Raw genomic sequence first — 13933 nt, 5'->3', positions numbered from 1 at the left:
TCTTCCTTTCCAGTTTAAATGACTTCTCTACTTTTTCTTGCACAATTGTTCTGGGTAGAAATTCTAGTATTCATGTTCAATAGCAGTGATAAAACAAGAAATCCTCGTCTTGGTCCTAATCTTAGAGGAAAAGTGTTTAGTCTTTCACCAGTGAGCATGTTAGCTGTGGGCTTTTCATATATGGTCGTTAACGTTTTGAGGAAGTTTTCTTTTATTCCTTGTTTACTGAGTGTTTTTATCATGAAAGGCTGTTGAATTTTGTCAAATACTTTTTATCCATCAATTGAGATGATCATATGTTTTTTTCTTTCATTCTGTTAATGTGGTATATTACATTGATTGAGTTTTGTATGTTGAATCACCCTTCATTCATTCATTCATTCATTCCTGAAATGAATCCCACTTGATAATGGTCTATAATTCTTTTAACATGCTGCTGAATTTGGTTTGCTAGTATTTTGTTGAGAATTTTTGCTTCATATTTATAAAGAATCTTGGATTCTAGTTTTCTTTTCTAGTACTGTTGTTTGTTGTATCAGGGCAATGCTGGCCTCATCAAATGAGTTAGGAAGTTTTCCTTCCTCTTCAATTTTTTGAAAGTGTTTGAGAAAGAATAGTGTTAATTCTTCTTTAAATAATTAGTAGAATTCAACAGTGAAGTTATCTGCTCCTTGGCTTTTCTTTGTAGAGGGGTTTTGATTACTGATTCAATCCCCTTACTAGTTTTCTGTCTATTCAAATTTTCTGTTTATTTATGAGTCAGTTTTAGTAGTTTGTGTGTTTCTAGGAAATTGTCCATTTCATCTAAGTTATCCAATTTCTTTTGACATATAATTGTTCATAGTATTCTTTTATAATGCTTTTTATTTTAGTGAAAACAATAGTAATGTCCCCACTTTATTTCTGATTTTATTAATTTGAATCTTCTCTCCTTTTTCCTTAGCCGGTCTAGCTAAAGGTCTGACAATTACGTTGATCTTTTCAAAGAACCAACTTTTGGGGGGTTTTTTGTTATTATTTTACTCTATTCTTTTTCTCTTCTCTATTTCACTTACCTCCACTCTAATCTTTATTATTTCCTTCCTTCTGCTAGTTTTGGGTTAGTTTGCTCTTCGTTTTCTAGTTCCTTGTGGTGTACAGTTAGGTTGTTGATTTGAGATTGCTTTTCCTTTGTAATGTATGCATTTTCTGTCAGAAATTGCCCTCTTAGCACTGCTCTCACTGCGTTCCATGTTTTGTTTGCTGTGTTTTCATTTTCAGTTGTCTCAAGGTATTCTCTAATTTCCCTTGTGATTTCTTCTTTGAAGTGTTGGTTAAGAGCATGTTGCTTGATTTCCACATTTGTGAATTTCCACCTTTTCTTCTCTTATTGATATGTAGTTTCATTTCACTGTGATGAGAAAAGATACTTTATATGATTTCGATCTTCTTAAGTTTATTAAAGTTTGCTTTGTGGCCTCACACGTGATCTATCCTGGAGAGTGTTCCATGTTCATTTGAGAAGAATGTGTATTCTGCTGTTGTTCAATGGAATGTTCTATGTAAGTCAGTTAGGTCTAGTTGTTTTACAGTGTTCACATCCTCTGTTTCCTCAATGGTTTTCTGTCTAGTTGTGCTATCCATTAATGAAAGTAGAGTATTGAAGTCTCCAGCTATTATTGTAGAATTGTCTATTTCTTTTTCTAGTTGTGTCAATTTTTACTTCATATATTTTGGGCCTCTGTTTTTAGGTGTGTATATGTCTATAATTTTTATATACTCTGGCTGAATTGAGTCTTTTTTTGATTCTGTATTTGTATATATTGTGAAATGATCATCACAATAAGGCTAGTTAACATCCATCACTACACATAGTTGCAAATTTTTTTTCCTGTGATGAGAACTTTCAAGATTTACTCTCTTAGCAACTTTCAGATATTCAATGCAGTATGATTACAGTATATTAACTAGAGTCACCATGTTCTACATTATATCCCCATGCCTTATTTATTTTATAACTGGAGGTTTGTATCTTTTGACCCCCTTCATCCATTTTGCCCACTCCCTCACTCCTCGCCTCTGGCAACAGCCAATCTGTTTTCTGTATCTATGAGCTCAAGAGTTTTTTTTTTTTTTTTTTTTAAAGATTTTATTTTTTCCTTTTTCTCCCCAAAGTCCCCCGGTACATAGTTGTGTATTCTTTGTTGTGGGTTCTTCTAGTTGTGGCATGTGGGACGCTGCCTCAGCGTGGTCTGACGAGCAGTGCCATGTCCGCGCCCAGGATTCGAACTGACGAAACACTGGGCCGCCTGCAGCGGAGCGCGAGAACTTAACCACTCGGCCACGGGGCCAGCCCCGAGCTCAAGAGTTTTTTGGGGTTTTTTTTTTTGTTTTTTTTTTTAGTGAATTGAATCTTTTATTAATACATACTATCTTTATTTGTCTCTTGTAAACTTTTTGGAAGTCTAATACATGAATGGTATCCAAAATATACCAAAGAAATCTTAAAACTCAACAACAGGAAAACAAACTACCCAATTTTAAAAACTGGTAAAAGATCTGAAGAGACAGCTCACCAAAGAAGATATTCTGATAGCAAATAAGCATATGAAAAAATATTTAACATCATATGTTGTTAGGGAACTTCAAATTCAAACAACGAGATACCACTACATACCTATTAGGATGGCTAAATTCAAAAGCCCTGACAACACTAAATGCTGACAAGAATATGGAACACTTGGAACTCTCATTCATTGATGGTGAGAATGCCAAATGGTCCAATGGTACAGCCACTTTGGAAGACAGTTTGGCAGTATCTTATAAAACTAAACATACTCATAACATGATCCAGCAATCACACACCCTGGTATTTACCCAAATGAGTTGAAAATTTATGTCCACACAAAAATATGCACGTGAATGTTTTAACAGGTTTATTCATAATAGCCAAAATGTGGAGGCACCCACCATGTCTGACAATAGGTGAATGGATAAACAATGGTATATCCATACAATGGGATGTTATTCAGTGATCAAAACAAATGACCTATCAAGCCACAAAAACAGATGGAGGAAGCTTAAATACATATTGCTTAGTGGAAGAAGCCAATCTGAAAAGACCACATACTGTATTATTTCAACTATATGATATCTGTAAAAGGTAAAAGATCAGTGGTTTGCTAGTTCCTTGGGGGTTGGGAGGAAGGAATGAATGAGTGGAGGACAGGAGATTTTTAGGGCAGTGAAACTATTCTGCATGGTAGATACATGCAATTATACATTTGCCAAAGCCATGGAATGTACAACACAAAGAGTGAACCAGAATGTAAGCTATGGACTTTAGTTAATAATGGTCTATCATTATTGGCTCATCAATTGCAAGTAATATACCATACTAAAGCAAGATGCTTATAATAGGGGAAACTGGAGGAGGTGGTACATGGGAACTCTCTGTAGTTTACGCTCATTTTTTTGTAAACCTAAAACTGCTCAAAAAAAATAAAATCTCTTAATTAAGAAAAAGAGTGTGGACTTTGAACCAGAATGTACATGTTCAAATTCCGCCTGTATTATTATGAGCTTATTGACCTTGGGCAAGCTACCGAACTTTCTTGTATCACAGTTTCCCTTCTTTAAAATGAGGTTAATAATAGGACTTACTACATAGGTATGTTTTGTAAGAATTTCTAAGTATGTGTAAATCCCCTAGAACGATGCCTGGCAAATAGTAAGTCCTACATAAGCTTAAACTAGTCATTCAATGCCCAAAACAACGAGAACCATTTTACAGATGAGGCAAATAACTTGGTCAAGGCTAAATTAGTGATAGCAGAACAAGAGTTTGAATCCAGGTTCTGTCCAAAGCCTGTGTTCTTCCCACTCTATTCCCTGTCTTTCCATAATGTATTTGTGAATACATAGCAAGCTCCTATATAAAATAAAAAGCCATGTTCATAATAGGACATGAAATTTAACCTAAAACTTGTGACTTTGTGATATTTCAAAATAAAGGAATTGAAAATAAGATAGGAGTGACATCAGCAAGGTGGCAGAATAGGAGATCTACCACTTTAATCTCCTTCAGCAACAATTAATTTGGAAGCCATCCATGGACAATAGTGCCTTTATGGGTGCTTTGGGGTCCAGGCAGGAGATAATGAAACTCTGGTGAAGTTCAAGACCAAAGAGGGCCATTTTGAGAAGGCAGCTCATGCCCAGGTGGCCAACTTGCCAACTGTGGACCTGGTTACAGACCATGAAACAGCTCTGTCCCCTTCTGGAATCAGTTACAGTCCCATTTAGCTTTGCTCCTACCACCAGCACCATCTGCCAAGGAACCTGGCAGGAATCATACCTGCCCATGCCCTGTGTAACAGGCCCATAGAATTCAGTCTCATTTGTGGACCCTGAAGTGATCCAGCTTCAGGTCCTCTTCGCTACCATTCCTGCCCACTTGTGTACCAGGTGGAAGACATACCTGTCTGAGCTCCTGAGGCAGACCCTCCGACCTTGGTCCAACTACAGATCCTGAAACAGGCCTATGATGCAGCTCCAGCCACCCTCAGCCATGGTCTGGGAACTCTCCTACCAGGAGATACACTTGTCCATGCCCTGGAGGTAGCCCCACCAACCATGGTCTGTTTGCACAACTGAAGCAGCCCTGTAACTCAGCTCCAGCCCCTCACAGCTGCAGTCTGGGAGTGGTCCTACCTGCGCAGGGACTCAGAGAGAGACATACCTGTCCATGTCTGCCAGCCTTGGTGTGACTGAGGATCCTGAAGCAGCCCTCTGTCCCGGCTCCGGCCCCTCTCAGCCACAGTCTGGGGCCGATACTGCCCACCCAGGGATTGGTGAACTGTCAGGAACCCAGTGAACTGTGAGGATCCCTCCAAGAGACCCAGAGGGTGCTACACCCAGTGTCACCAGCTGCTACCAGTGTCACCTCCACTTCACATTTGGAGACTGAGGCACACAGCCATTAACAGGCAACCCCAGTTATGAACCCAGGTGTTCCATTGTTGGTTTTAATTAGTTAAGAAGTGATCATCTCATATACTTACAATAAATATTCATAGTTACAGGATTAAATATGAAAAAATATGAGTCAATTATTTTCAAGACGTCAAGAGGAGATTGAACAATGGAAGAAGTGACATAATTGAAATCAAATAGGGAAATATATGTTAAAGCCATATATAAAGTTATAAGGAATAATAAAGATGTTGTTTTGTCTATTGGCCTGGGTTGAATTGTGTCCCCAAAGAAGATATGTTAATGTCTTAACCACTGATACCTGTGAAAGTGATCTTATTTAGAAATAGGATCTTTGCAGATATAATCAAATTAAGATGAGGTCGTACTGAATTAGAGGGTGCCCTAAACCGATATGACTGATGTCCTTATAAGAAGAGGAGAATAGACATGGATAGACACAGGAGAGAACACCAGGTGAAGATGGTGGCAGAGACTGGAGTAATACATCTACAAGCCGTGGAGTGCCAGGGGTTGCGGGCAAACAGCAGAAGCTAGGAGAGCGGCGTGGAACAGATCTCCCTGAGAACCTCCAGAAGGAACCAACTCCGCTGGCACCTGGATTTCAGATGTCTAGCCTCCAGAACTGTGACAAAACAATGTCCAAATACCAATTCATATTCATACATATCCTTTAAACATACACACACAAACTCCCCCCCCCCCCCCACAATGGATGATATGAGACACAAAACTCTGCAAATAGCTGCTTTCACTCAAAGTTATCATGGATGTTTTTCAATTCACTTTTCTTAGGTTTTTCTTTCTTTTGACTAGATGAATAGTATTCCAAGTATGTGTATATCTTAATTCATGTAACTAGTCATAAAAACTGGAAATCACATCCTTTTTTTTACAGTTATGAATAATATTGCTACAGCATCTTTGTAAATAATTCTTTGCATACTATGCTAGTTTACCTATGGGGATAAGATTTAAGATATAAGCTATTTATAGGATAAAAAAGAGAACTGGCGTGTCAAAGGGGATTGCATTTTCAATTTGGTGGATGTTGCAAAATTACTATCCAAAAAATGTAATACCAATTTTTATTCTTACCAAGAATGTCCAAGATGGGGCTGTTACTCAACACTCTCATCAGAAATGAATGTTAGCAAGAGTGTTAAGAATAACAATTTGAAAGAGTAATGGAATTTTTAGTTTTAATTCCTGGGCTTTTTGGCAGGTGTAAGTTATTTGAATCTATATTCCTATATATTATCTCTATTAAATTTTGGTATGTTTTATTTTAGCTTTAAATATTCCACCATAACTTTATCTCTTTTTTATCTTTATCTTTAATTCTCTCTAAAAATCTTAATAGTGTGACAGTATTCTGTTCTTTTCCCATTTGAAAGAAGTCACCTATTAAACCTGCTTAGATCAGTGCCAGATATCTCTTTGATTTTTTAGAAAAATTTGTTTAATATCCATGAATATATTTATGCCTTGAGTCATTTTTGGTGATTTATGTTGTGCATTTCCTCCAGATTTTAGTACTGAACCTAACAAAGTATTGTGTGTGTGTGTGTAAACATACAAATAGATGCATTCACACACACACATGAGATGGAGAGAAGGCTTTTTGGAAGTTAGGTGTTATTACAGCATGTTTGAAAGAGGGAGAAATTGAAAATGCAGAAGAGAGTGGGGAACATTATAGTAGCAAGGTCCTTGTTAGACTGGAGTAGATGGGGATCGAGTGCACAGATCCAAGGGCTGGTCCCGGATTCATAGAGGAGGAAGGCCAGAAGATACAGTCACCGATGCGAAGAGTTGGTCAATGTGGTGAGGGGACTGTGAAGTTCTTTCCTGAAAGTGTCAATTTTCTTAGTGAAATAGAAACAAGATGATCAACTAGGAATGAGGAGGGAGAAGGAAGTGTTGGAAGTCTGAGGGGAAAGGAGAAGATTCGAACCATTCTCTAAATGTGAATAAGAAGAATATGAATATGGCAAGCTGGTATTGAGATATCAAGGCCAATTCTGAATTATTTCCATATGTATATTAATTTCAATGTAAAAATTAATACTAATCTTTTCTAAGTTAATGTTAGTGTAACAAAAATTCCAGATAGAGTGCCAAGTTTTGACACTGACAACTTAATATGTAATACAATTATATCTTACATATTAAGTGTTTAAAGGAAAATTCATGCTTAGGGTATTTTATAAGACAAAATAAAAAGTTTTTAAATTAGGTAATAAATAGTGTTAAAAATGATTTAGGAAGAAAATATGTAAGAACAGTCACCCAAGACCAGTAAGTTTTCTGAAAGCTGATACAGTTCTATTATTTGCCACATTTTCTTAATTATAAGAAAGCTGTTAAAAATTACCGTTTTAATGGAGATTTTGAAAATATTTCCTTGAACTTTCCATTAAATTCTTCAGTACCACCATCAGGTTTAATTCTGATACTAACACCTAGAATTTATGCTTGGCTTTGTATTTATTAGTTTCAAGCTAGAGCAACATTGATATGTGAAACTGACCTTTCATTCTAAAAACGAATCCCTGTTTAATCTGCCATCTTGTACTAATGTGTTGTAGGTACGATTTCATTTTCCGTTAAAAGCAGAGAAGATGATGATTCTGAGGAAGACTCTGATCAAGATCGAGATCGAATACCCTCCTTTCAGAAATCATTATCAGAACTATCCCAAGATTTTGAGGAGGAAGACTCAGGTAAATTTATTATTATGTGGAGTTTCACGATTAGTCTTCATAAAGCCTCATCATTCACTTTGAAATGAATAGATACTTTACACTCATAGTACATAGACAATTGTGTACTGCATATATCGGTAAGAATTTTGTTGTATTATTTCAGGATTAACTTTGTGTGGCTTACTTTCTAGATTCATACTGCTTTTAACATTAATAGATTATAATACTTCAGCTTGAAGTCTGCCTACTCTTTCATAAGTGAAAACTTTATATATATTTCCATTATTAAACAAAAAGTTACAGTACATTTCTGATAAAATGTTAATGAGTATATTATTTTAACAATGTAATATTCTTTCCTATGTCAATATAGGAGATGATAGCAATCTTTCCCATATGAAAAGAAAGTAAATGCTATACTTTTTCCCTTCCTATATTATTTGACTGTTGTTCAATACTGTATCTTTTTAGTAGAAATTCAAAGGAAAATGAGATGGTGGAGAGTTGGAATAGTCAGGGCAGTTTTCCTGGAGAATGGGTGAATGAGTTCTCTTATGGATGAGTAGCAGGGACATAAAAGGGCTTTAGAGAAGAGTGGGTCACCAAGAGCAAAGTTGTGGAGACCCAGAGGTATACCAAGGAAGAAATCTTTATTGAATGAATTTGTATTCGTCAGGAGTCTTTAGAGAAACAGACACCACCATAATATATTATATTATGGTATAATATAAATAATACAATATTATATATATACACATATTCAGAGAGAAAGACAAAGAGACATTTTAAGGAATTGGCTAAGATGATTGTGGGGACTGGCAAGTCCAAAATCTGTAGGGCTGGTAAGGAGGGAAGAAAATTAGGTAGGAGTTACTGGTGCTGTCTTGAGTCCAAATTCCTTCCCCAGGGCAGCCCAGGCAGGCTGCAAGCTCAGGCAGGGTTTCCAGGTTTCAGTCCTTACTAAGAATTGCTTCTTCTTCAGGCAACCTTAGTCTTTGCTCTTAGGGCCTTCAACTGATTGGAGGAGGCCCACCCACATTATGGAGGGTAATCTGCTTTACTCACAGTCTGCTGATTTATATGTTAATCACATTTTTAAAAAACTAGTTTCACAGCAACATCCAGACTGGTATTTAATCAAACAACTAGCCACCATAGTCCAGCCAAGCTGACACATAAAATTAACCCTCAAAGAATACATGGATTAAGATTGATATTCAGGCACTATGCAAAATGATTTGGAAAGGGAAGAGCAGTTGGGGCCAGCTAGGACACTGCAACAGAAAACTGGGTTTGAAGTGAAGAGAACAATATCTTTTATGGTGGTGATGGGGATAAAGAAATACCACTCAAGATGGAAAACATTTCAGAGATTAGCATTAGATGACTCTAGAGAGAGGAGATAGATAGAAGGGATTGGTTCCAAAATATAACAAGGTTTGTTTATGTCTTGGTGAATAGAAAAATATTAAGACAGAAATTTAGAAGTGTTGTGTCTTAATTAAATTAACATCTGTTAAGTAGCACCTGGCAACTTGGATGATGAGTCAAGTTTCAACAAAAGACTACAAGGGAGAGCCAGCCCTGATGGCCTAGCAGTTAAAGTTTGGCATGCTCCACTTCAGTGGCCTGGGTTTGTTCCCGGGTGTGGAACCACACCACTCGTCTGTCAGTAGCCATGCTGTGGTGGTCATTCACATAGAGGAACCAGAATTCACGACTATACACAACTATGTACTGGGGCTTTAAGAGGGGGGGAAGAAAGAAAAAAGGAAGATTGTTAACAGATGTTAGCTTAGAGCGAATCTTCTCCTGGGGAAAAAAAAAGTGAAATAGAGGAGTTTATTACTCACAGGTCCTACAGGAGGCACGCTGCATGTCTCCAGGGGCCACACAGGGAGGTCAAGGCAGGGTGCAGGCAGAGAGAGCAGAAAAGGACCTGGGACACATGCCTTTATTAGGATCCTTGGGTGGAGTGCTTTGGGGTTCTGGGTTAAGGCCAGATTGATCAGTTCAAACCCAAAAGAGTGGTGGTTTTTGGTAAGCTTCATGGGGCTTTATCTGAGCCGTGCACTATGGGATGACCCTGGGAGGCAGGGAAGACTGCTTATCACAGAGTGGTTGGGACTTACATTGCATTCTTACTTGTCAGACATTTACATTTATTTGTGACACTGCAGGCTGTCACTAGGGCATGTGCTAGCAGGAAGGGTTAGTGTCAGTTCAAGCCCCTGCACTTGGGCACGCAAAATGGATGCCAAAGCAGCAATGTTAGAGCATAGTTTACTAAACTCAACAAGAAGAAACAGAAAAGTCTAGGAGGTCATAACGCTTATTAACACAGTTTTGTACTTCCTGATTTTGATGTGACAGCAAGACATTACATGACAAGATCCAGTCATTAGTTGAATATTTGGAGCAGAGACAAGGTGAAAAAAATAATAAAACGGGTTGTAAAGGTTTAAGGTTTCGTCCATTGAAATCATGCAGGTGAGGCCAAAGAATAGATGACTGTTGTAGATGGATTATGCTAAGAGTTAAACCCTCATCAATATCTAAGGCAGAAGAACCTTGAAAGAAAATCAGAATATTATGGTGTCATGTTGATGGACTAAAATAGAGTGATGTCTAATAAAAAATTACTAAGCTGCGTGATGACAGGTTGCAAGGTAGATTAAGAGCTAGGAAAAATGCATCTAATAATATTACCCATATCCCCGATTCTTAGGTCTTCCCATATCCCTACTCAGACAGGATTAACCCTCCATCCCCTATAATAACATGGGTCTTTTTCTTACAAATTGCTCAGCGGTGTATTTCTTTTCCATTAGGAAAGATTCATTTATGCAAAATGAATAAGTTCCGCACATCTAATGTACAATAATTTGATTATAGGTAATAATATAGTAGTGTATAGTTGACATTTGCTGAGAAGGTAGATCTTAAGTGTCTTCACCTCCCCCTGCCAAAAAATGGTGACTGTGTGATGTGATGGATATGTTACTTAGCTTGATTGTGGTTGTTATTTCACAATGTACACATATATCCAATCAGGTTGTATACCTTAAATATATGCAATTTTTTTTTTGGAGGAAGATTATCCCTGAGCCAACATCTACCCCCAATCCTCCTCTTTTTACTGGGGAAGATTGGCCCTGAGCTAACATCCGCGCCCATCTTCCTCTACTTTATATGTGGGATGCCTACCACAGCATGGCTTGCCCAAGTGGTGCCATGTCCGCACCCAGGATCCAAACCGGCGAACCCCGGGCCGCCGAAGCGGAATGTGCGAACTTAACTGCTGCACCACCAGGCTGGCCCCTGCATACAATTATTAATAGTCAGTTATACCTCAGTAAAGCTGGGACAAAAAAGAAATGAAAACTAAATAAGAATTTTTTAACCTCCCAAATAGGGAAATATGAAAAATCATAACACCCAGTTTTAATGAGGGTCAGGTTGAAAGAGATAATCTTAGGTATTATAATGGGAGTTTGAATTAATAAAAATTTGAAGAGAGAATTTGCAATATGTTTAAAATTTTTAAGAATTGTTTATCCCTTTTGATGCAATGATTTCAGTCTAAGAAATTTGTTATAATAAAATAACCAAAGATATGCACAAATATTTTATATAAGAATGTTCCTTATGTGATTTATTATGTGGAACAATTGAAAATAAAATTTTAATAGTGAATATTCTCTGAATTATAGAAATGTGTATATATTTAGATATATGTATGCATATTTATATCTATATACACACATTTGAATAAGTAAATTATATGTAATTGGTATATCCCAGTGTATTTATATATGTATATGTGTATCTATATCTATGTCTTTTTTGATATATTAAGCCTATTATTTAATGCAAAAAAATTAAGGAGTTTCTCTGGGTCATGAAATAATTACTAATTTTCATCTTCTTTGAGCTTTTCAGGAATTTCTCAAATTTCTATAGAGAGCGTTATTGATTTTATAATCAGAAGAAAATTTAATATGTTCAAAGCCTGTAGTTAAACAAAGTTTAATAATTTTCTTGTTCTTATTAATCACCACTAATCCCACTCTAACCAATACATTCATATTCGCTGTACATTTTTAGCAATGTAGAAATCAAATAAACTATCACAACACTGCCTTATGTGATAGTTACAGCAATTACAAATAGGAGGTGTTATTGTCCCTGTGATGGCTGATTTTATGTGTCAACTTGGCTGGTCCATGGTGCCCAGATATTAGGTCAAACATTATTTCGGATGTTTCTGTGAAGGTGATTTTGCATGAGAATTACATTTAGATCTGTGGACTTTGAAGATTTGCCCTCCATAATGTGGGTGGGTCTCATCCAATGAGTTGAAGGTCTTAATATAACAAAGACTGACCTCCCCAGAGCAAGAAGAAATTCTACCAATAGACTGCCTTTGAACTCAAACTGTCGCTCTTCCCTGGACCTGGAGATCCAGGCCGGCTGGCCCAACCTGCACCTTTTGGACTTACCTAGCCAATTATGTGAGCCAATTCCTTAAAATAAATCTCTCTCTGCCTGTCTCTCTTTCTCTCTCTCTCTTTATACACACACGCACACCCCTCTTCTGTTTGTTCGCATTCTCTGGAGAACCCTGACTAATACAGTCCTCATTCCACAGACCACAGATGAGCAGACCGTTTTACTGCTCTTTGCTCTAATGCAGAGTTATGGAGCATTCAGTCTTCTTAGTTATAGAGACACTTTCTCTCCAGAATTATTTTCCCTGTGAGTTCATTGTGGATTAAAGCATTGGAAAAACCCATAAAATATACGTGAGCTACCTAGAAGAGGAAACACTTTTCATTTTAAGAACTTTATTTTGAGACGTCACATTTAAACATCATAAAAGCATTTAAAGCACTGACATAGAATTGAAGAAACAGCCAATACAAACGTGAGCAGAGGTTTCCTCAGTAAACTAACATCAGTATAAAGTTGGTAACTTATTCTCTGAACATTAATAGTTTTAAGGGAATTAACTAGTGTCTGTAAATTAATAAGCACAAGAGGCAATTCAAAATGTGGAGGTATGTGCGCCCTCAAGAACTTCTCACAGGTGTTTGTAATAAGAACTCACCAGACCTCCTGTCTTTCTCCCTCTCACTATCTGATTGCTCTGAATGTCTCAATTGGTCTCACATCCGCTAATTTGATAAGTGCTGCTTGAAAGCTAAAGTATTAGAATAGTATGGAATACAGGACAGTGTGGTACAAAACAGTGCAGTGCAATAAGAAACGATGCCATGCAATACAATACGGTACAATGCAATACAATGTCATTCAGTGCCTTACGGTAGCATGCAATGCAATGCAGAACAATACACTCTCTCTTGCAGAAGAGAGAGACTGAGAATTCCACTAGTCTGGGCCTCTTATTTCATCGATGAGGCAACTGAGGCCCAGAGACGCTAGTGATTTACCTAAGTAAGTTAATCAAACATAGCAGTTCTTGGAATCTTTAAAACATGACAATACTGATATGAAGATGCATACAGTTAACTGAAACTGGAGGATATCTTAAACTGTAAACTAGCCCAACACTGGAGAATAAAGAATATCCAAGTGAGTATCTGAACAGATGAGAATGAATGGAAAGAACCTGGGTTTGATGCCAGTACAAACCCTGCCACACAGGGCTGTTGTGACAGACCAGGGTTCTGGTTTCAGGATTCGAGAGTGTGACTTTGGACATCACCAGTGGCAGAAACACCTGCTTTTTAAAGAAATATTAGGAATCCAGGTATAAATATCTTTTTCACCACTTGGTCCATATCCCATTCCAGCTTTCTTTGGGCTAAATTGCTAGGATCCTTCTTCACACTCCCAAGAAGCCAGAAATCTCATGAACTGTTCCTGACTTTGTCCTTAGACTAGATTCTTTTTTTTTTTGAAGTATGCTTTTTTTTGGTGAGGAAGATTGGTCCTGAGCTAACATCTGTTGCCAATCTTCCTCTTTTTTTCGCCCCCACAAAGCCCCAGTACATAGTTGTGTGTCCTAGTCGTAGGTCATTCTAGTTCTTCTGTTTGGGATGCCGCCACAGCATGGCTTGATGAGTGGTGCTAGGTCCATGCCTAAGATCCGAACCAGTGAACCCTGGGCCGCCAAAGCAGAGTGCATGAACTGAATCACTTGGCCACAGGGCCGACCCCTAGACTAGATTCTTATGGTACTAGAAATGTACTGTTGTGAATTAAAATACCATGTTTAGACATTTCTA

General features: G+C 37.5%; 1 protein-coding gene across 2 annotated transcripts in view; it reads left to right on the top strand.

Moving 5' to 3' along the window:
* Window positions 1-13933, top strand: part of CFAP47 (cilia and flagella associated protein 47) — a 431185-nt gene that overhangs the window by 309880 nt on the left and 107372 nt on the right. For both annotated transcript variants that reach the window (XM_046672810.1, XM_046672809.1), the window contains exon 50: window positions 7566-7700. In XM_046672810.1, the coding sequence (XP_046528766.1) occupies window positions 7566-7700 (135 nt within the window). The remainder of the gene's footprint in view (window positions 1-7565; window positions 7701-13933) is intronic.

Source organism: Equus quagga, chromosome 10 (assembly GCF_021613505.1).
Source record: "Equus quagga isolate Etosha38 chromosome 10, UCLA_HA_Equagga_1.0, whole genome shotgun sequence".
NCBI lineage: Eukaryota > Metazoa > Chordata > Mammalia > Perissodactyla > Equidae > Equus > Equus quagga.
This window is presented reverse-complemented; position numbering and strand designations above follow the sequence as displayed.